Source organism: Petromyzon marinus, chromosome 71 (assembly GCF_048934315.1).
Source record: "Petromyzon marinus isolate PM22_M1 ecotype Great Lakes invasive population chromosome 71, UKy_Petmar_22M1.pri1.0, whole genome shotgun sequence".
Lineage (NCBI taxonomy): Eukaryota > Metazoa > Chordata > Hyperoartia > Petromyzontiformes > Petromyzontidae > Petromyzon > Petromyzon marinus.
This window is the reverse complement of record NC_133737.1, coordinates 3,483,736-3,505,115: the sequence shown is the minus strand read 5'-3', so window position 1 is coordinate 3,505,115 and position 21,380 is coordinate 3,483,736. Positions and strand designations below refer to the sequence as shown.

The window sequence follows — 21,380 nt, the reverse complement described above, 5'->3', positions numbered from 1 at the left end:
ATGAGAGCCCTTTTAACTTGTCTTTCCTGTCTATTGTGTTTATGAAAATAGCCCTACCAATGGTAATCCCTATTAAAGTATGCTGCCCTTTGTATGCATTCATTTAAAGAATGTATTATTCTATTATTCTCTTCCACGCAGCACTAAGACGGTCACTATCTGAACGGTTAAAGTTATTTAGATTTCTTTCAATTTCAATAGATTCTCTAATTAGTCTTGGCCAGTAGTAGCTAGTTTTGCACATTATGAAAATCAATTGAGTGTCCTTGTTGCCACGCGTGTTTTGCTACTGTTGACAGTTGTATTTGGGAGAATTTAATATTTTTCTGATGTTCTTTTAGTCTCATTCGTCCTGTTTGACCAACATAACATTAACCAAATGTGCAGTACAGGTTTAACTGTGTACACTGTGTGTATGTCTACTTTGTGTATGTCTACTGTGTGTACACTGTGTTTGTCTACTGTGTGTACACTGTGTGTATGACTACTGTGTGTATGTCTACTCTGTGTATGTCTACTATGTGTACACTGTGTGTATGACTACTGTGTGTGCTACTGTGTGCGCACTGTGTATGGCTACTATATGTGTGTGGGGGACGCGGGCCCCCAGCTCCCCCACCCCCGGGGGAGGGCTTATTTTTGGAGAGCTGCGGGCTCCGGACTCCCCGCTCATGTGAGAGCCGCCTCTACTCAACTCCTCGCTCGTGGGGAGAGGGCTGCCGCTCTCCGGCTCCTCTCCTCGCGCCACAGCCCCTCGGGTCCGCGAGTCCTGTTTGTGGGGCATAGCTCGGGGCTGGCACACGGCTGCCTGGAATCAATCCGTCGCTTCTCAGCCACTCAAACACGACGTCTCCACTCACACAACCCCGCGCACTACTCACACGCGCTGAACGGGGGGTCAGGGGTCATAGGGCAATGACGTCCTTCGCACACGCATAGCCGTTTGGGGGGTCGTATTGGAGATGATTTAAAGGACTGTGGGGGCGGATATTCGGGATTGGTGCTAGCCCACATGCAGAGCGGGAGACCGGGATCACAGCACGAAGCACACACTCGCGGAATCCTTCAGGTGCGGCGTTTCTTCTACCGTGACACCGCGCACCGACCACATGCATTATGGCGAGCGCACACACACCACCATGCACTTTCCTCACACTCGTAGAAACCACACGAGGCTGTTATCGATCACTAACGATTTATTCCCGGCATGTCTGCGAACTACTATTACCCGAATCAGTCTGAGTCAGCAGGGCAGGTCTAACCTATCTCCCGATGGTCTAAACCCGATCTACCTCGTCTACTTGGAATTACATTTCCTAGGATCTTACGCTAAATCCCAACTCTCTCTTGCGTATTCACGGTTCGGCTCGGATGTGCGGGAAGCTGTGGAGAGGCGAAGCTGCGCGAAGTTGTCGCTGGGAGTGGGGTCTGGCTGCGCAGAGACTCGTCTCACGGACGATCCAGTGGCCGGCAAGGTGACTACTCTGATCCCTGAGTTGAGAAGAACACCACCCCCTTATCCCTACCTTCTCTCACCTTTTATTGTTCTCTACATCAAAGAGAATTCGGCACTGATCCGCTGGCCTTCCCGGCCAATCAGGTGGCTTGGATTTCCCGCCACTCTCCCCAGACCTGTGCTTTCTCAGATGTCCGCACGTTACCTTCTACATCAAAAGGGACGACCGCGGGGCTGCCGCATTGGTGCACAAGCACATTTGTCCTACCAATCAGATAGCCGGCCCTGTTTTGCCGCCGTGTGTGGCTCCGCCTCCCTAACTGCCTGCTGACCCGTGTTTTCTACCCGCGGTGGCTGAGCAGCCCCGTCATGACCATGTAATTACAACCCAAGTCACGGCGCCGCAGTGCGAGTTAGCCTCAGGGGAGATCGCCCAATTCCCTGGCCGCAGGAAACCGTGAAGTTTGGTCCCATGAGAGGGCTTCTGGGTGAAAACCTGTCGGCCAGGTGACCTCCCCTCGGGGCCCTATGCGGGGGTGTGTGTGTGTTCATGTGGGGGGTGGTGAGGGAAGAGCAGCGTCGGCCCCGTCGCTTGGAGGTGGCAGCGGCGCAGCCACGGCATCGGCAGAACAGCTTCGCTGTTGCGGCATCACATGTGCACTGTGTATGTCTACTCTGTATACAGTGTGTTTGTCTAATCTGTGTACACTGTGTTTGTCTCCCTGTCTGTTTTGTCTCTCTCTCATATTTAGTTCTACCTGATGACGGTTGCTTGTTGCAATTGAAACGTCGTACTCTATAATTTAATTTATTTTCTTTCTATGTGACTTTACCGAAATAACCAAATAGTAATTCTTGCAGTCACGAAAGCTTCAAATCAAGTTTGAACCACCTTTATGGGGAGGATGTAAGTTTTCTCTCTCTCTGTGTCTCTGTCAAATTTCACACTTCACTTCAAATTTAGCAATCTTTGGAGCTCGTAATCAACCAGGCCTATGCGTTAACTGTGTGTTAGCCGTCTCTCTGTGTTGCATTGGATTACATTTCCTATTTTTTCTAAGTTTGTTTTCTCAAACGGCCTATTTCTCTCTCAAAAATGTACCAGGCTCTCATAGGTCCATTAGCTCTTTCTTTCCCCCGGCCGCTTTGGGGTGGATTTCCACACACCTCTCTGTGTCTCTGTTTGTCAAATTTCATACTTAACTTCTAATTTTAGCAATATTTGGAGATCGTAATCAACCAGGTTATGCGTTAACTGTGTGTTAGCCGACTCTCCGTGTTGCATTATATTACATTTCCAAAAGATTTGCTAAATTTTGTTTCTTCAACAATTTACCTCTCTCAAATTTACCAGGCTCTCATAGGGCCATTCGATCTTCTTTCCCTCGGTCGCTTCGGGGTGGATTCATTGTCATGCTAAGTTTTCTGCTCCAGCAGACTCACCTCTCTCTATTTAAGGCCTCGACACAGAGGCATTGGGTCTCTGTGTGTCTATGTTGTGTGTCTGTCTGTGTCTCTGTGTTGTCTCTCTCTGCTTGTGTGTCTGTCTGTGTGTCTGTGTTGTCTATTTCTGCTTGTGTGTCTGTCTGTGTGTCTATGTTGTGTGTCTCTCTGGGTGTCTCTGTGTTGTCTCTCTCTGCTTGTGTGGCTGTGTGTCTTCGTGTCTGTGGTTTGTCGCTCTCTCAAATTTAGTTCTCCCTGATGACGGTTGCTTGTGTTGCAATCGAAACGTCGTACTCTATTATTTAATTTATTTTCTTTCTACGTGACTTTACCGAGAGAACTAAGGAGTAATTCCTGCAGTCACGAAAGCGTCAAATCAAGTTTTTATACACAATAATGTTGACGTTGTTGTTGAAGTCAGGCACCCGGTCTTGACGCCTTGCTCCTGTTCAAGAGAGGGAGCAATGGAAAAGGAATCTAAAAAAACTTAAACTCTAACCCCGCTCTCTGACGTCATTACTCCGCATTACCTCAACGGCGTGAGACGCGAACGGGAGGTGTACCCCTCTAGTGACGTCATGTCACCACTGACCATTGGGGGGAGGGGATTGATTGTTGAACCCCGCAAGTGACGTCATGTCACCTCCTGCTGCCGCGTGACGTCACGATATACCAGGAAGCTTCCGATCCGCGCGCGCGCTCTCTGAGATCCGAGGTGAGAAGTTCACATCGTGGTGGTGGTTGTTGTGGTGGTTGTTGTTGTTTACCCAGGTAGAGCCTCGCTCCTCTCTCTCGCTCTCTCTCGTAGGGATATCAATTGAGTAGCAGCGAGTATGGAATCGATGTCCAGGTTGGAACATTACAACGCGGGGCCTAGCCATGCGGGGCCTAGCCATGCGGGGCCTTGCCTCCTGCCCATCGCCTGATTGCATTTGCTTTAATTCTCTGCTAAAGTTTAATTTGTCTTCACCTGGCTCGCTACTTGGACACTTTTTTTCTTTTAAATATTTCTACAGTTTTTTTTTATTTTCCAATGCCAAGCCCACTTGAGCTTTTCTGCTCTTTTTCAGAAGCGACCTGTCCACAACAAAGTGGCTTATCAACGTGTGGAAATGTATATCTGTCAAATACTCTAAACGCGTGGTGATGTTGACTCTAAATGTGCAGGGAAAAACCGGAGAATTAGGAGGAAAATCCACGCGACCACGGGGAGAACGGCACGCAAATTCCAAATATACATCCGTAATACAGGTTAGTTTGGGTTTGATCTCGTAAATATATAAATGTGTAGTTAAAGCCCCCACCACCCGACACCGCCAACTCGTAGGGGTTGTCACGTAAACAGAACGTGGCCAGTTCGTCTTGACTACAGCAGAGGCGTACGGATTTTCAACAGAAACTAGATCTCTGCATTCTTAATTTAATTAAGGCCTATAGAACCATAAAGAGGCTCGGGGCTTTGGGTTGTTATTTGTATTCATATTTATGCCTCTGCTCACATTATTTGAGGATTTGTATGATTTTGGGCAGGATGGTCTAATGTTGTGTGACCATGAGTCCGAGCCATTTCTTGTTCAACATGGCTTGTGACAGAAATTCACTCTGGCCCCATTCATTACATTACATAGCATCTTCAATAACTGTAGTTTGAGAAGCTCCCAATGGTCATATAAAAACCATTGCATTCGTTACGGTTACAATGATAAGCCAATCAATGCCTGGTTATAGTTAAATGATCATTCTCTGATGGTCAATCATGTTACATCTGCTGATGATTTGGTAATGGGTACTCAGTGAGATGGAATTAGGGAATCTTGTTCTGTGCCTTGATAATTCCATCATGAAATGGGGCCTTGCAAATGTTCCACAAAAATAAATGACCTGCCTGGAAATTTCATGTCATACAATACTGCACCTTCTCAACTCTACAAGAGCTCCCATACCTGGTTAATGTGTTCACGACCAGCTCTGGTTTTGCAGCCAAAGTCTAATTCTTTCATTAGACTGTGCAACACTGTGTGGGCGGTGCCTGGACTTGAGCTAGAGTCTGTTGCCAGGGAAAGGGAGACCTGGACCACCCTACCCTACTCAGCATGCTGCCATCACGACCTTCACCAGGACAAGCGTTTTCAGAAACTAATGAAACACAGCTGTGATTCTTCTTGGCCACAGCTATTACTCTGTGGATGCAAAATATAAACGTATTTAAATGACCATCTGTGCTGGCTTATACAATGAAGGCTGGCTTTGCCTATGATTCGTCTTCTATTCAACCAGACTATATTGTATTATAAGCTTAATGATCCTTAAGATATCAATATAGAATATAATCTTGAGTCTCTTTAGCAGGCGAGGCTGCATTTGTTCGGTTATGAATCCCACATTCTCAGACACTGCATGCTGAAGCAGCTTTTGTTTGTCCAGATATTAGGGGCTGAACAGGCATGGCATTGGCTCCAGAAGAGATTGCAGGATGTGGAGGTGATCGGACCTGCCGATGACTGGTGCCAGGAGTGAAGATCGGCCTTTGGAGGAAGCCAGTGAGGTATGCTGCAGGGCAGTTGGAGGTATTTGCTCTGCAACAATGATGAGGTTGGAAGAGCGACGCCCACATTAATGGGTGGAACCCAGCAAGACTGGCGAGCACAGCTGGTTCATCTCTCAGTCATCCCTTGACACCTGTATCATTCCCATTACCTGCTGACAAGGAATCCATACTTACATGGCATTAAATTGCACCTATCATGGCATTAGCATTTTGATAAGATTACTTCCAATTCATCATGAATAGTCGATGTTTTGTTAAAATAGTATTTGGGGGAAGTAGCCGGCGTTGCCCGGGCAAAAAAGACATGCACTGACTTGCACTCACACATTGACTCACACACGCACATAGAGCCACACACACATCCACTTACACGCGGACATATCGAAATACACACATAGACTGACACACACACATGGACTTAGATACACACATTATGATTGTAAAAATTCCGAAATTAATAGTTAAATATTGGTTGTCTACACACACACGACGCACACACATTGACTAACACACGCACATCGACTGATACACACATCGAATCATGCACACAGCGACTTGCACACACACATTGATTTATACACACACGGACATACACACACATCGACTTGCACACATACAGACTCGCACACACATCGACCTACACACACACATGGACTGACCCACACACATATCGACTCGCACACACATATACATCAACTCACACACGGACACATGGACTTAAAATCATATACATAGAGTCACACACAAATGGACCTACACACACAGATGGGTTTACACAAACACACATTGACTAACACACACATGGACTCACACACACACACATCGGCGTACACGCACACAAACATCGACTGACACACATGGATCCACACACACACATCGACATACACATCGATTTAAACACACACATAGACTGACACAACAACAACCGCCATTCGCCACTAAGTGGCGGTGACGTCACCACGACGCTTGTGCCAGGCCATGTGCACCTTGAGGCCACGTGAAGTGTCGAACGCCCGCGGGCAGGAGGTCACGGGGCAGACCCAGGTGCCACAGGTCGACTGACTGATATGACTGGCTGATGCACCTGTGCCCCCTACTGTGCCAACCTGCTGTGCTTTAGCCACCCGGCGCTCTGCTAGTTGTTGTGAGCGTCGCTCCTCCGCCCTCCGTTGTTGTTGGAGGGCGACTGCCTCCAACTGCCCAATAGCGTCCTTCACGAGCCTCCTCCACAGAGGCCGATCTTGACACCGCTGGTACCAGTCATCGGCAAGTCCACTCAGCTCCACGTCCTCCTGTACCACATCACTCCATCTCTTCTCTAGCCCGTGCCGCGCCCATTTAGCCCCCTCGATCCGGCCGAACAAAAGCTGTTTCGGCATGCGGTGGCTGGGCATGCGGGCTACATGACCCAGCCAATGCAGCCTTGCCTGCCGGAGGAGCTCACCGATGGGACCTTGCCCAGATGTTTCAAGGATTTTTGAGCTCCTCACACAATCCAGCCTGGTTAAACCCAGGATGGATCGTAGGCAGGTCAGCCTAAATGTTTCCAACCGGCGAAGATGCTCCATTAAGGGGGTCCACGTTTCGCAAGCGTAGAGAATGGAGGGAATGACCATGGCCGAGAAGACCTGAAGCTTAGTGCGGAGCGACACACCAGGTAGCTTCCACACAGCGTTGCGCTACCGATGAAAATATATTGCCGCTTGACTGATTTGAAGTGAGACCTCTGCTGTTAAACTGGAGCCGGTCATAAGCACACTGCCCAGGTATGGGAAACTCTCCACTCCACAACTGCCTCATATCCGATTGGGAGTTGTGGGGGTGGAGTGTCCGATGGTACAAAATACCCAGGCAGGTGCTTAGTTTTGGTGGGGCTGATGGTAAGGCCCCATCTCTTCGTGGCACGCTCCAATCTCAGCAGCAGCGTCTCCAACTCCTCCTCTGAATGAGCAGCTATTACCAAATCATCAGCATACATAACGTGGTTGAGCAATAGGGAGCCATCCCTTGACCGCACCCGGGCATCGATCAGCCTCCCATTATATCTGTACCAAATGGAGATTCCCCCGGTACAGCTATTGAAGGCTTCACGAACTACGTGGTCAAAATAGATGTTAAATAATGTGGAAGCCAGAGGACATCCCTGTCGCACCCCAAGGTGTACAGGGAATGGCTCTGACTCCTGGCCACGTAGTTTTACCCGGGCCCGCTCACCATCATAAAGGTCCTTAATGATCATGAGCAGAGGGTCAGGGACTCCAAAAGCACAAAGAACAACCCAGAGCCCAGGCCTACTGATGGTATCATAGGCCTTGACCAGGTCAATAAAGCAGAGATGTAGGTCTTGTTGGAATTCCCTACACCTCTGCTGTAGCAGATGGACAGAAAATATGGCATCTGTGCAGGACCGCCCTTTCCTGAAACCGCATTGGGGCTCCACAAGCCTCTCCTCAGCGTGCCTGGCGAGGTGATGTTGAATATCCTTGCCAGGACCTTTCCTGGCACACTGAGGAGTGAGATGCCCCTGTTGTTGTTACAGTCTGTGCGGTCCCCCTTCTTAAAGAGGGGGACCACCAGGGCATCCTTCCAATCCTGCGGAACCCGTCCAGTGGTCCAGACTGTTGTTATGATGTCATATAGGGCAATCTGTGCACAAATGCCACCCTCCCTCAGCATTTCGAATGGGAGATCATCTCTGCCCGCTGCCTTTCCTGGTCTCAGACTCCGGATCGCCTTCAGTACTTCCTCAACAGATGGTACTTCAGCCAGCCACTCACAGGGGGTGACTTCTTCCAATATTTGAGGCACCGCAGCCTTAGCAGGGTCATCCTCACTTTGTGCCACGATATTTTCCTGGCTGAGGAATTTTCCCTCCCCCAGGACCTCACAGAAATGCTCAGCGAATCTGCAAACCTGTTCCTGGGGGTCGGAGATTGGATCACCATTTTTTCCCCTAATGATGATAATAGGTGTGGCGCTGCAGGTCACTTTTTTGATGGAGTTAAATAGAGATTTGTGATCGCGGGCCACTGAGGCAGACTCCATCTCCTCAGCAACCTGCGAACACCACCCATTCTTGCAGCGCCTCACGGCTCTCCGAACCTCCGAGCGAAGGCTGCAGTAAGCCTCCTCATTCTCTGACGTGGGATTCTGTAGCCTATGACAGTGGGCCTGTCGCTTTTTCTCAACCATCCTGAACACCTCCTCTGTCAGCCAGGGTCTCTGGGGAGGTCTGGACCGTGTGCCCAAAGCAGCCATTGCAGCTGCATGAGCCACAGTCCTAAACCTCGCCCATTTCCCCTCGACATCAGGAGAAGTGGGGGACGATGCCAATCCCAGCCGCAAGCGAAGATTAAATTCTCACTTGCAACTTTCATCAGCTAGCTGAGACCATGCCACTAACGGTTTGAATGGGGTCCTGGGTGTACACCCACCACTGGAGTGGAAGAATGGCAGCCGCATCTTACAGATGACAAGTCAGTTTCAGTTTCATTTATTTGGTATAACCCTGTGAGCCATTCAGCTCTTGAATCGAGTGCAACCGCAACAAACAAACAAGAAACATTAACAAGAAAACATCTTAAAGTGACTATGCGCAAACAGAAAAATCCAGGAAAAAACAGCAAAATCTTCCAGAAAATGCACCGTACACCAACGCTGTGTGCAAAAATCCCATTGGGATGCAAGTCAAACAACAACCACAAGACAACTTAGATTAAAGCCATCAGTCTAACTCCGTACTACAACAAACAAACATGGCCAAACCAAAAAATGTTTTCGAAATCACAAAATAAAGCCATAAAAGCAATGTAACAGTGATCATACTGAACTGTGACCAAAATTTCACAATAAACAGCAAACAATATGTACCACCAAACCCTGTTGCCATAGCTGGCTGCATGGGTCATTTCACAACAGCAGGAGCATCAGTAGGAGTATCAAAAATTTTCAATGCACCTTTAAAGATCAGCACACTAAATCAAAACACAAGATCATACTTTGCAGCGGTCATCTGGAGCGAAACATTTGATTTTAGGCCACTGAATATCAGTGGCAGCTAGGGATATACAACTCCTCTAGAGCAGTTTTGAGTGAAGATCTCATAGGTAGTGATTCAAGTGGCAGTTTATTGGAAATAGCATTCCAGACCCTCGGGGCATCAATAGCAAAGGCCCTTCCTCCAGTATTTGTACGGCAATAAGGAATGTTAAGCTGGTAAATGAGCGAAGACCTTAGGTCACATTTGTTCTTAGAAACATAGAGGAGATCCAGCAGGTAGTCTGGGTATTTTTGTTATAAGTACATCGTGAATAAATGAGATCTGATGCACAAGTCGTCGAACATTAAGAGATGTTAAGTTTGACCGAATGTAGAGATCACAGTGGTGAGTCCTATATGGGCAGTTCAATTCAAATCTTAAGGCCGAGTGATAAATTGAGTCAAGCTTCTTCAGTACAGTACTTGGGGCTGATTTATATACGATGTCAGTAATCAAGTAGAGGCAGTATGTTAGCTTTGATCAATTCCAAACAGAACATAGGGGGGAAGCAGTGCTTGTGTCGATACAGAAAACCAATTTTTATTTTTGTCTTTTTACCAATATAATCAATGTGATCTTCAAAATTCAGTTTTGAATCCAGAATGACCCCAAGATACTTATAGATTTTGACTTGCTCTATTTGATAATTATTTAAGGAATGTCATTTGGAAAAATTACTTCCTGCTTTAGTCCTGGTCAGATGCATAGGACATTGGTTTTGGAGGTATTCAGGACTAGTTTAAGAGCAACTCACTGATGTTGTAGTTTGTTGAAATCACCCTGGAGCTTAGCAGTCACGTCATCCAGAGAGCAGCCAGCAGTAATCAGTATCGTGTCATCTGCAAAAGATTTACCCTGGAATGATCCAGGTCAGTGCCCAAGTCATTGACATAAAGAGAGAACAAGAGGGGGCCGAGGATGGAACCCTGTGGAATCCCTTTTGTTATCTTAACACTGTTTGACCTCCAGCCATCTGTCAATACAGTTTGGGTGTGAGAAAAGAGGTAAATTTTTAACCATTCTACTGCGTGTTTGGAGAAACCGAGGCAACTTAGTTTCCTAAGCAGGGTGTTGTGGTCGACTGTATCAAAGGCTTTGGACAAGTCAAGAAAAAGACTGGCGCAGTACTGCATATTATCAAGGCTACTGTAAATGTGATTTAGAGAGTCTAATGCAGCAGATGTGGTGCTGTATTTTTTTCGGAACCCAAATTCTTTTAGATGTAATAGATTGTTGTCGGACAGGAAACTGCTAATTTGGTAGTTCAATAATTTTTCTAAAATTTTCGTCAACGGGGATAAAATTGAGATAGGTCGGTAGTTATTTGGATCATCTTTAGGGGGCCCCCTTTGTGAAGTGGACGAACGTAAAAATCATACTCCTTGGTTGTATTCGGTAAAGTCACGTAGATAAAATAAAACAAAATAAAAGAAAACAATTAAATCACGACGTTTCGGAGGCAACACAAGCTTCCGTCTTCAGGTGGAATAGTCAACGCAGAATATCTGTTTCAGGAGCACAGTTCAGAGATGACCGGGATTATATACAGGTTAAGGGGGGGGGGGAGGAGTCAGTAAGGGGGGGTGGGTGGGTGGGTGGGAGGGCTGGGTTAAGCAGCCTTTTGATAGACTGCGGGCAACAACCACTTCGCACTGCACGAGAGTGAGTAAAACTCACCTTGTGTTATGCTGCGTGGGGGGTCGGGGAGAGGAAGAGACCTGCGTCATGTGTACAGCTCCATTTTTTTAAAGCGGCGGCAAACGGTTGTTCAATTATAAGGTAGTTCAAGTTTGATATACAACCACTGAGAAAAGGAAATGGCTGTACGAAAAAACATTTTTTGAAAGGCAGCTAACGTTTGACTTGATATATAACATCTTTCCAGAGATTTGTCCACGAGGCCATCCAGATTTACAAACACAGACACAACTTCAACCGAGAGGATGGTTTCAAATTGAGCAATCACTGGAAAGATGTTATAAATCAAGTCAAACGTTAGCTGCCTTTCAAAAAAAAATTTGTACAGCCATTTCCTTTTCTCAGTGGTTGTATATCAAACTTTAACTACCTTATAATTGAACAACCGTTTGCCGCCGCTTTAAAAAAAATGGAGCTATACACATGAAGCAGGTCTCTTCCTCCTCCCGACCCCCCACGCAGCATAACACAAGGTGGGTTTTACTCACTCTCGTGCAGTGCGAAGTGGTTGTTGCCCGCAGCCTATCAAAAGGCTGCTTAACCCAGCCCTCCCACCCACCCCCCCTTACCGACTCCCCCCCCCCCCCTTAACCTGTATATAATCCCGATCATCTCTGAACTGTGCTCCTGACACAGATATTCTGCGTTGACTATTCCACCTGAAGACGGAAGCTTGTGTTGCCTCCGAAACGTCGTGATTTAATTGTTTTCTTTTATTTTGTTTTATTTTATCTACGTGACTTTACCGAATAAAACCAAAAAGTATGAATCCTTGCAGTCACGAAAGCTTCAAATCTAGAACGTAGGAATGTTTCCATTCTTGTGGTACTGATGCTTCTTTGATGGACAGGTTGAAAATATGGGCTGTAGGTTTGTATATTAGGTGACTAACAGTTAGCAGAGCAAATACGGGAATACTATCTGCTCCGGTAGAGGAGGACCCTTTGAGGTAGGACAATTGTTTCAGAACATTACTTTTGTGGATTAGCTGGAAAGTAAATTCGTTTAATGTTTGGACAGGGGTGTAGGAATTTGCATGAGCAGGGGTGACTCCCAATACATTATCAAAAAGGTTCTGGGCTCTGAAAAATATTCCCCATTTCGGTTAAGCTCAATGGGCAGATTACCTGTTTTGGATGCCTTTTTGATAGATTTGATTGTTTTCCTGTAGATCCTGGCATTTCCACGTGATTCCAGGAGAGTGGAGGAAAATAGTTTTTTTTTGCATGTCGTATTTTTTTGATGCATCTATTCCTTAAAATCCTGCATTCTAGCCAGTCATTGACCAAATTACTTTTCTGAGCACATGCCCAAGCCTTGTCCCTAGTTTTCATGTGCTTAGTTATCAAAGGATCAAACCATGGTGGGCAGTTGCCTTTGGTTTTAAATCTATACAAACGCAGCATGTTTGTTAATAATTTGGAGAAACGTGTACCTGAAGGTCTCCTAAGCGGTAGTCGGGTTGGGGATATAACAGACCTTGTCAATATCCGAGTGAAGCACATCATTAGTAAATGCCTGAATGCTGAAGTGTCTCATGGAGTGCTTAACCAATTTAGGGGGGGCTTTGGGTCTGGCTGATGATCTCACCCCAAATATGAAGGAGTGATCACTAAGGTTATTAGCCAGAACACCAGTCAGTGCGAAATTGTGAGGGGCATTTGTCAATAGGACGTCAAGCAGAGATGACTGTCCCGGATTTTTTTAGGTTGGGTCTTGTGGGGACATTTATTAATTGAAACAGGTTAAATTCATCTGCAAAATTTGTGGCCACGGCCGGCGGGTTTAGCCAATTCCAATTTAGATCACTCACTAAAACTATTTCACCTTTAGGGAGGCCCCCAAGAAGCTCTCTCGGTGCAGACGCAGCTTCAACATCCTTCCCACTAGTCGGTCTATAGCAGCACACTACCAATATCTGTTGATTATTTGGGAGAGTTATTCTGAGAGCCAGACCTTCAAACCAACATTTTTTAAACAAGGAGTGACCTGGTGAACATGCAATAGTATTACGAACAAATATGGCAATTCCACCTCCTTTAGATCCTCAGTCAAGCCGAAAAAGGTTGCAGTTGCCAATCGTAATATGCAAGTCATTGACGGCAGGAGTGAGAAATGTTTCTCTTAGGCAAAAAATGTCCGGGTCCAGATTTGCCACTTTAAGTTTTATTTGACTTAATTTAATCACAAGCCCTCTGATGTTGACATGTAGAACACCGACACCTTTTTTGCCAGATAAATCTACAGAATTATACGAGTTCTTTACATTTGGGCCAGGATGAAGCTCAATACCACCCAGAAATAAGAAAAGTAGAATGAATAGTTTGCACAGGTATTTTCTGCGAAAGGATGAAGAGCGGCGAACCTTGGACGAATAGCAGCAGCTTGCAGATGGTGATGTTTTTAAGAGCAGAATGAAGTTTGGAAGGAGTGCTAGTGAAGTAATGGGACAAAGATAGGGTTTAAAATGATACAATGATGGAGTGTAGAAGTGTCTATGAGCTGTTTCATTTGCAGGTGTAGTGGAAAATTGAGCAACAAGTATGGATGCGAAGTTACACGGGTAGCCGTTTGTAGAGTTGAGTGTGGCACTAGATATGGCCGGGGGGGACAGCAGTAGGATACACAGCAGGAGAATTTCCATCTTTAAAATATCATGGTTACACATAGTTTAACACACAAGCGAAAATAAAAAAAAATCTATCTACTTGTAGGCCGAGCGCGAGAAATGTCTTGCCGCACTCGTCACACATACACGGCTTCTCGCCCGTGTGCTAGAGTTTTTGGAGGAGCGTGAGGGCGCGAGCTAGGCCGCGAGCTGGGCCGCAATCTCCGTGTGGGTGGTGGCGTCTCTCTCCACGCAGTGAACACCGCCACGTGTCAGCCCTGACGGATTGCAGCCGCCGCCGCTGCCTCCACCACGCTGCAGTAGTTGTTGCTGCTGTACTCACGATACCCCACAGTGATCGTGGTGAGGAATGAGGCGGTTGTTTCGAATTTTCAACCAAGCAGCCTCAGTGAACATTAGAACAAAGAACAAGTTTCGTTTGTCGAACACGTAGGCTTTATCCTTCAGCTGTATCCCTTTAAGTTGAGTTTATCCTTCCCCACGCTGCGCCACTGCTTCCAATCGGCGGGGCGGGGGGGGGGTTGAAGGGGGAGGCCTCGGCACAATCTAGGCAAGGCCTCGCTCCCTCACTTTTCGTTAAGCCACACACACCGCTTAACCGTAAGCCACACACGCCGCATAACAACCTGTTGCATGATGCTGCTGCTTAGGCAGTGGTGCACAAGTAACAAAAACACAAACTCGTTTGGCAATACAGTAAAACCTTGGATTGCGAGCATAATTCGTTCCGGAAGCGTGTTTGTAATCCAAAGCACTCGTATATCAAAGCACTCGTATATCAGTTGTGATCACGTGATGCTCGCCAGACAAAGCGTATACGTACTACTCGTATTGCAAGACCTCGCTCGTTTATCAAATTAATATTTATTTTAAAAAATTGCTCATCTTGCAAGACACTCGCAGACCAAGTTACTCGCATTCCAAGGTTTTACTGTATATATAGAGGCGACGTGTCCGCAAACGGGCCTTCCTCACAGCACAACGCACAGGGCATGGCGTCTCGATTAAACCCCCCTGCACCCGCCAATCTCAATTTAAACACCAAACGAATTTTTCCCATAATAAATCAAGGGAAGGGAACTAATTCGTTCTAGAGTATAAGAAATTATATTTTATATTGCATATTATACATTAATGAGGTTGTATAAAATTATTTAGACACTACTTATTACTAAAATGCAAACATAAATTGAAATAAATGCATAAATAAATTAAAATAAATTTAAATAAAATTTAACGTCACTTTAGCTTGCTGAGAGAAGTTGAATTAATTCGCAAAACAATCAGATACAAATTACAAAAAAACACGTGAAAATTCAGAGTTATAGCAAGGGTTGTGCACTGAACGAGATCTACAGGCAGACTGTGGAGCGGCGCTTTGTTTCAGTCGTGAACAAGGTATACTGTACGCGGGTACGCGGTGACTCATCCCGACCCATACAAGTTCTAGCAAGCGCGTCCTATCTCAAGCAAGACGTCGTATCCCAAGACATTTTTTTCTCGTCAAAACACGTCGTATTCCAAATTCGACGTATTCCAAAGTAGTTGTATACCGAGGTACCACTGTATTAGTAAGTGCACACATTGGGGTGGGGGGAAAGAGGATGTGACATTTTGAAGAATTTACCTCAGCGTTGTGTGTATTTTTTTGCATTTTTTACGTGAAAGATAATTCCCCCCCCCCTCCCAACGAATGCATGTGCATTGTTCGGGGCAACCCCCGGTCAGCTTTGTCGCGCATGCACAAATGCGTGCTGTGGCGTGCGCTGAGCGGTGTAAGGAAATAAATAATAACTAGCACTAAATTCATATTCTTAGCTCTTTCGGTAAAGTCACGTTGAAGGGAAACAATAAAATAAAAAATATATATAAAACAATAAAAATTATCACGACGTTTCGACCATAACACAAACGGTCATCACACCGTTTGTGTTATGGTCGAAACGTCGTGAGAATTTTTTTGTTTTATATATATTTTATTATTTTATTGTTTCCCTTCAACGTGACTTTACCGAAAGAGCTAAGAATATGAATTACTGCAGTCACGAAAGCTTTAAATCAAAATTTAGCACTAAATTGTTAATTTAACTACTTGAAAGTTGACGGGTGCGAAAATGGAATAGCACTGGCTCAAATACAGGGCTTATGGCGTGGTACCTGGGTTCTTTTTTTAAACGTAAACCCCACAGGTTTGCGAGCCAAATCCTTCGCAAGTTTTGAACACAGACAGACACACAGACAGAAATAATGACGTTTATAGGTCAGATGTTAATGATCCATGTGAAATGCATGTGTATTTAAGAGTTTATCTTTGTGGGGAGCTGTAGTGCAGTTATTTCACTGCATTATTAACTCAACAATTAGTTTGATTATCTCCGACAGCAAACATGATTTATAACACTGTAACAAACAAAAAAATTGTCCCTGCGTAGTAAGTGTTATTTTCTAATTGCTTATGCCTCAAAAGTACAGAAAATGGCTATTATTCCCAACAAACTGCTTTTGTGACCAGGACAGTGATATTTTGAAATTTACCTATTTTCAATGACAAAATTTGTGCATTTGTGTCATTCCTTCACGTAAAGTCCTGGTCACAAAAGGAAAGCTTGTGGGGAATAATAGCCATTTGCAATACTTTTTAGGCATAAGCAATTACAAAATAACACTTACTACCCAGGGACAAAAATCGTGTTACATATTCTTTGGTTCTTTCGGTAAAGTCACGTAGAATAAGAATAAAATAATGAAATAAAATAAGACAATACAATTCTCACGACGTTTCGGCCACAACACAAGCGGCCTTCCTCGGGTGAAGAAACAGGTCTATCCAGGAGACAGAGCCCGAGTGGACCCTGTCACGCCAGGACCGAGTTATTAAGGCTGTGTGGGCAGAGTTGCATTAGCATGTGTTTCATAGTGTAAGTGAAAGCTGAACTTATTGTGGGCCTCTGCTTTGTTGATTGATCTTAAATTCATTACATGGTGAAGTGAGAAAGCATTAATACTGAGCAGATGAAGGTAGCCAGGCATGGTTCTGGACACAACCACCTTTTTACCATGCCAGTGTGTGACAATGTGAAGTTTGTATTTGCAGTAATGTACAGGGTTTTTCAAAAAGAGGGACCCAATTTCAAATGAATATATTTCATGATGGCAACATGTTACAATTACACAAAAAGTTACAAACGGTTTAATGAGTTATCAAGTTTTACTAACGATAGTTGAATTCGTCCCAAACGCCTCTCAAAGTGTCTTCTTCCACTGAAGTCACCGCTGATGTGATTCTGCTTTTGAGGTTATCCAGATTAGTCGCTCATGGTGGCACAAAAACACGGTCTTTGACGTATTCTCACAAGAAAAAGTCGCAGGGTGTGATGTCTGGGGATCTTGGGGGCCAAGAGTGTCACGCCAAGTCTTGGGGTCCCGTGTGACCTATCCAACGTTGAGGCAGTGTGTTATTCATAAAACGTCGAACCTGCAGGTGCCAATGTGGCGGTGCTCCGTCTTGCTGATGCATGAAGTCATCCGAATATTCATCAAATTGTGGAAAGAGCTATTTCTGCAGCATTTCGAGATACGCTTGCCCCGTAATTGTGTTTCCCTCAAAAAAGAAATGGCCATACACCTTTCTTTGAGAAACAGCACAAAACACGTTCATTTTCGTGGAATTACGCTCATGCTCTACAGTTTCGTGTGGATTTTCTAATCACCATATATACACATTGTGACGGTTAACTTTACCGCTGAGATGAAACGTTGCTTCACTAAAAATCAAACGCGGTAAGAAGCTGTCGTCCTCCATGTTCTGTAACATCGCATCACAAAATTCTACACACTTTCCTTTGTCACCTGCACAAAGAGCCTGTACCATTTGCAACCGGTATGGCCTCATGATTAAGCGTTGCCTTAACACACGCCAGACAGTCGTATGACAAGTCGCAAGTTCTCGGCTGGCACGACGAGTGGACTTGTGCGGGCTACGCAGAAAACTCTCTTGAATTCTTCTCATGGTTTCCCCTGAGGTGCGTGGTCGCCCTGTGTTCTCCCCCTTACATTAACAGCCTGTTTCCTCAAATTGTCGGTACCAACAATGAATCCTCTTTGACAATGGCGGATCAATGCTAAAACGCCGTTGAAACGCACACTGCACCGCAATTACAGATTCAGTCTGCTGAACTGCAGAACGCAAAACGCCTTGTGTTGCGGGGTCGCCATCTTGCGAATGACTGAGGCTAGGGGCTGTTTGTGCACTGGGAGAGGCATCTAGCGGTAAGCATTTGAAACTCTATGCCCCGTAACTCTCTATGCCCCGCCCTTTCAAGTGGTAAGAGTTTCATTCATGGGCGGTTTGTGGTTACAGAGATATAGTGATTTTAATTCGGTCAATCTTTTTGAAAGACCTTGTACATTAACTATTGAACAGGGAGGTTAAATCAAAACAATAGTTTATTTTAGTTTTCCTCTGGGACTTTATGTAAGAATGGAAACAGGTAAATATCTCAGCACATATACAACTGAAGTTAGATCTATTCATCCGAGCATTCAAGCAAATCTGAGTCTGGTGTCACACCTCGAAGTTTCGATTGAACATTAATTTATGCATATCTGCATAATACAAATAGTATTATTTTCAACACCCTTTGCTATGTTAGCTGAATTTTTCTTAAATAAATATAAATATTCCTTTCGTAGCTAGACAGCTGAAATTCTGTGCTTGGAGTTTTGGGTAAACATTCATTTTGACGATACTAGGGCATCCAGGCATATTTATGACCATTGGCCCACTCATTGTGTGCCTTAACAGCCCGTGTGATGAATTGGGGAATCTCTTTCACTATATCATGAATATATGAATACGTTTTGACGTGTAAATCATGTGTGACTGTGTATATATGCATTCCTCTTTGCCTTGATACTGACGTAGATGATGTGGATATGTTTTTCTGATTGCAGCTGACACTTCCTCTGCAGAATTGGTCTGATGGAGCAAATGCACTCAGCGCAGCTCGGTACAAGAAGGAAACGATGTGACCAGGATGCAAACAGCACGGATCGTGCTGGAAGTTTGACACAGCACCAGAGAACTCACACAGGAGAGAACCCCTTCAAGTGCACTGTGTGTGCGAAGGCATTTGCATGGTCATCAGTTCTTCAGAGCCACCAGAGAACACACACAGGAGAGAAACCCTTCAAGTGCAGTGTGTGTGATAAGGCATTTGCAAAGTCATCAGTTCTTCAGAGACACCAGAGAACACACACAGGCGAGAAACCCTTCAAGTGCACTTTGTGTGAGAAGGCATTTACAGAGTCATCACATCTTAAAAAACACCAGACAATACACACAGGAGAGAAACCCTTCAAGTGCAGTGTGTGTGGGAAGGCATTTTCAAGTTCATCTGATCTTAAAAGACACCAGACACCACACACAGGAGAGAAATCCTTCAAGTGCACTGTGTGCGGGAAGGCGTTTACACGGTCATCACATCTTAAACAACACCAGAGAACTCACACAGGAGAAAAACCCTTCAAGTGCACTCTGTGTGAGAAGGCATTTGCAAAGTTATCAAATCTTCAGAGCCACCAGAGAACACACACAGGAGAAAAACCTTTCAAGTGCACTGTATGTGGGAGCGCATTTACACGGTCAACAAGTCTTCACGACCACGAGAGAACACACACAGAAGAGAAACCTTTCAAGTGCAATTTGTGTGGGAAGGTATTTTCAGGTTCATCTCCTCTTAAACGACACGAGAGAACACACAGGGGAGAGAAACCCTTCAGGTGCCTTTTGTGCGATAAAGCATTTATAAAGTCATCAGATCTTCAAAAACATCAAAGAACACACACAGGAGAGAAACCCTTCAAGTGCAGTGTGTGTGAGAAGGCATTTGCACAGTCATCAGTTCTTCAGAGCCACCAGAGAACACACACAGGAGAGAAACCCTTCAAGTGCAGTGTGTGTGAGAAGACATTTACACAGTCATCAAATCTTCAGAGCCACCTGAAAATACACACGGGAGCTAAACCCTTCAAGTGCACTCTGTGCGGGAAGGCGTTTGCACTGTCATCACGTCTTCAAAGACACCAGAGAACACACACAGGAGAGAAACTATTCAAGTGCAGTTTGTGTGGGAAGGCATTTTCAAGTTCATTTTATCTCAAAATGCACCAGAGAACACACACGGGAGAGAAACCCTTCAAGTGCAGTTTGTGTGAGAAGGCATTTGCAAAGTCATCGGTTCTTCAAAGACACCAGAGGACACACACAGGAGTGAAACCCTTCAAGTGCACTATGTGTGAGAAGGCATTTACAGAGTCATCACATCTTAAAAAACACCAGAGAATGCACACAGGAGAGAAACCCTTCAAGTGCAGTGTGTGTGGGAAGGCATTTTCAAGTTCATCTGATCTTAAAAGACACCAGACACCACACACAGGAGATAAACCCTTCAAGTGCACTCTGTGCGGGAAGGTGTTTGCACAGTCACCACAGCTTCATAGACACCAGAGGACACACAGGCATCAGAAGATCCCCAAGGAGTGTAGTCTGAAATCGACTTGTGAAAGTCAAAGTGCTGCAATGAGCCTATCCCTCCTGATAAAAGAACCAGAAGTAAATTCCAGCTTGGACACTATGAAATGTATCAAGGTGAAATTTGAAGAGGTGACAGTGAAGAACGAAGATGTGACGGTAAAATGTGAAGATGAAGATTCAACTCCAAGGTCGGACCTTCACATCGATGGAGGCAACGTAAAGCAGGAGGATAATTCTGACTATGAGGCAAAGCGAGGCAACTCCCAGGAGTTTGTGGAAGTGGAGGTGTGGCTGGACTTCTTAGACAATACAAAGTCAAATGGAGACCCTGTAGATGTGTAAGCTTGAGATAATGAAGCTCCAATAGATTTACCTTTGTCACAGGCCTTTAATGAAAGACTGTGAAGTTGAACCCTCAATTCCTGGGTTTAACCTGCATAGTAAGAGCATCCAGTATTTGTTAACCTGTGGGTTGGGTAGATGTCTACCTAGCAGCAAGAGCCAATAAGCTCCCAATCCTTCACTATGTTATAATAATATTAGCATTTATATGGTGCTTATTTTATCGCCTCAGCAACTTGGAGTTTTATATAATATATAATCACAAACACTCGAAGAGCACCCCCAAGTGGCAGCTGGCCATGTGTGGCATAAGGTGGTCCTGCACCAGCCTGCATGTGGGCATGAGTCTGTCACTAGGGGGCGATAATTTGTGTAATCTATATGTAATTTCTGGATAATATTTGGAATTACCCACATTTTGACAATGACACCAACATGCAATGACCTATGCGGTTTGAATGACACAATAGTATGTTTTACATCCACTGTTGAGCAGATGGTGCATATTTTGGTTAATATTACTGGAGTTGTCAGGCATGCCTGTCGGATTGGAACCTTCAACCTCTGCAATAAATAGAGAATGCGCTACCACTTGGCTTCCCTCAATCTGAGTGTAGGCATGCCAGCCTGAATGTTTCTAACTCACGCAGATGTTCCATTTAGAGGGGTCCACGTCTCGCATTCCTTTTG

The 21,380-nt window shown here is 45.2% G+C and overlaps 1 protein-coding gene across 4 annotated transcripts; it reads left to right on the top strand.

Annotated features, from left to right (window-relative positions):
* Positions 1-3,506: 3,506 nt before the first annotated feature.
* On the top strand, positions 3,507-21,281 carry LOC116957226 (uncharacterized). Of its 4 annotated transcripts, none has more exons than XM_076055394.1 (4): positions 3,507-3,614; positions 4,067-4,150; positions 5,324-5,466; positions 18,767-21,281. In XM_076055394.1, exon 4 carries the CDS (start codon positions 18,795-18,797, stop codon positions 20,688-20,690), a length of 1,896 nt encoding a protein of 631 aa, XP_075911509.1. In that variant the 5' UTR covers positions 3,507-3,614; positions 4,067-4,150; positions 5,324-5,466; positions 18,767-18,794; the 3' UTR covers positions 20,691-21,281. The 4 variants fall into 4 exon arrangements, with proteins under 4 accessions (XP_075911509.1, XP_075911510.1, XP_075911511.1 ...); XM_032979256.2 differs by having other exon boundaries at positions 3,508-3,614; positions 5,324-5,444; XM_076055395.1 differs by lacking the exon at positions 5,324-5,466.
* The last annotated feature ends 99 nt before the right edge of the window (positions 21,282-21,380 follow it).

Excerpts from the sequence above, each read along its gene's own strand:
- LOC116957226 (XM_076055396.1), top strand. The coding sequence starts at position 18,795 with ATGGAGCAAATGCACTCAGCGCAGCTCGGTACAAGAAGGAAACGATGT.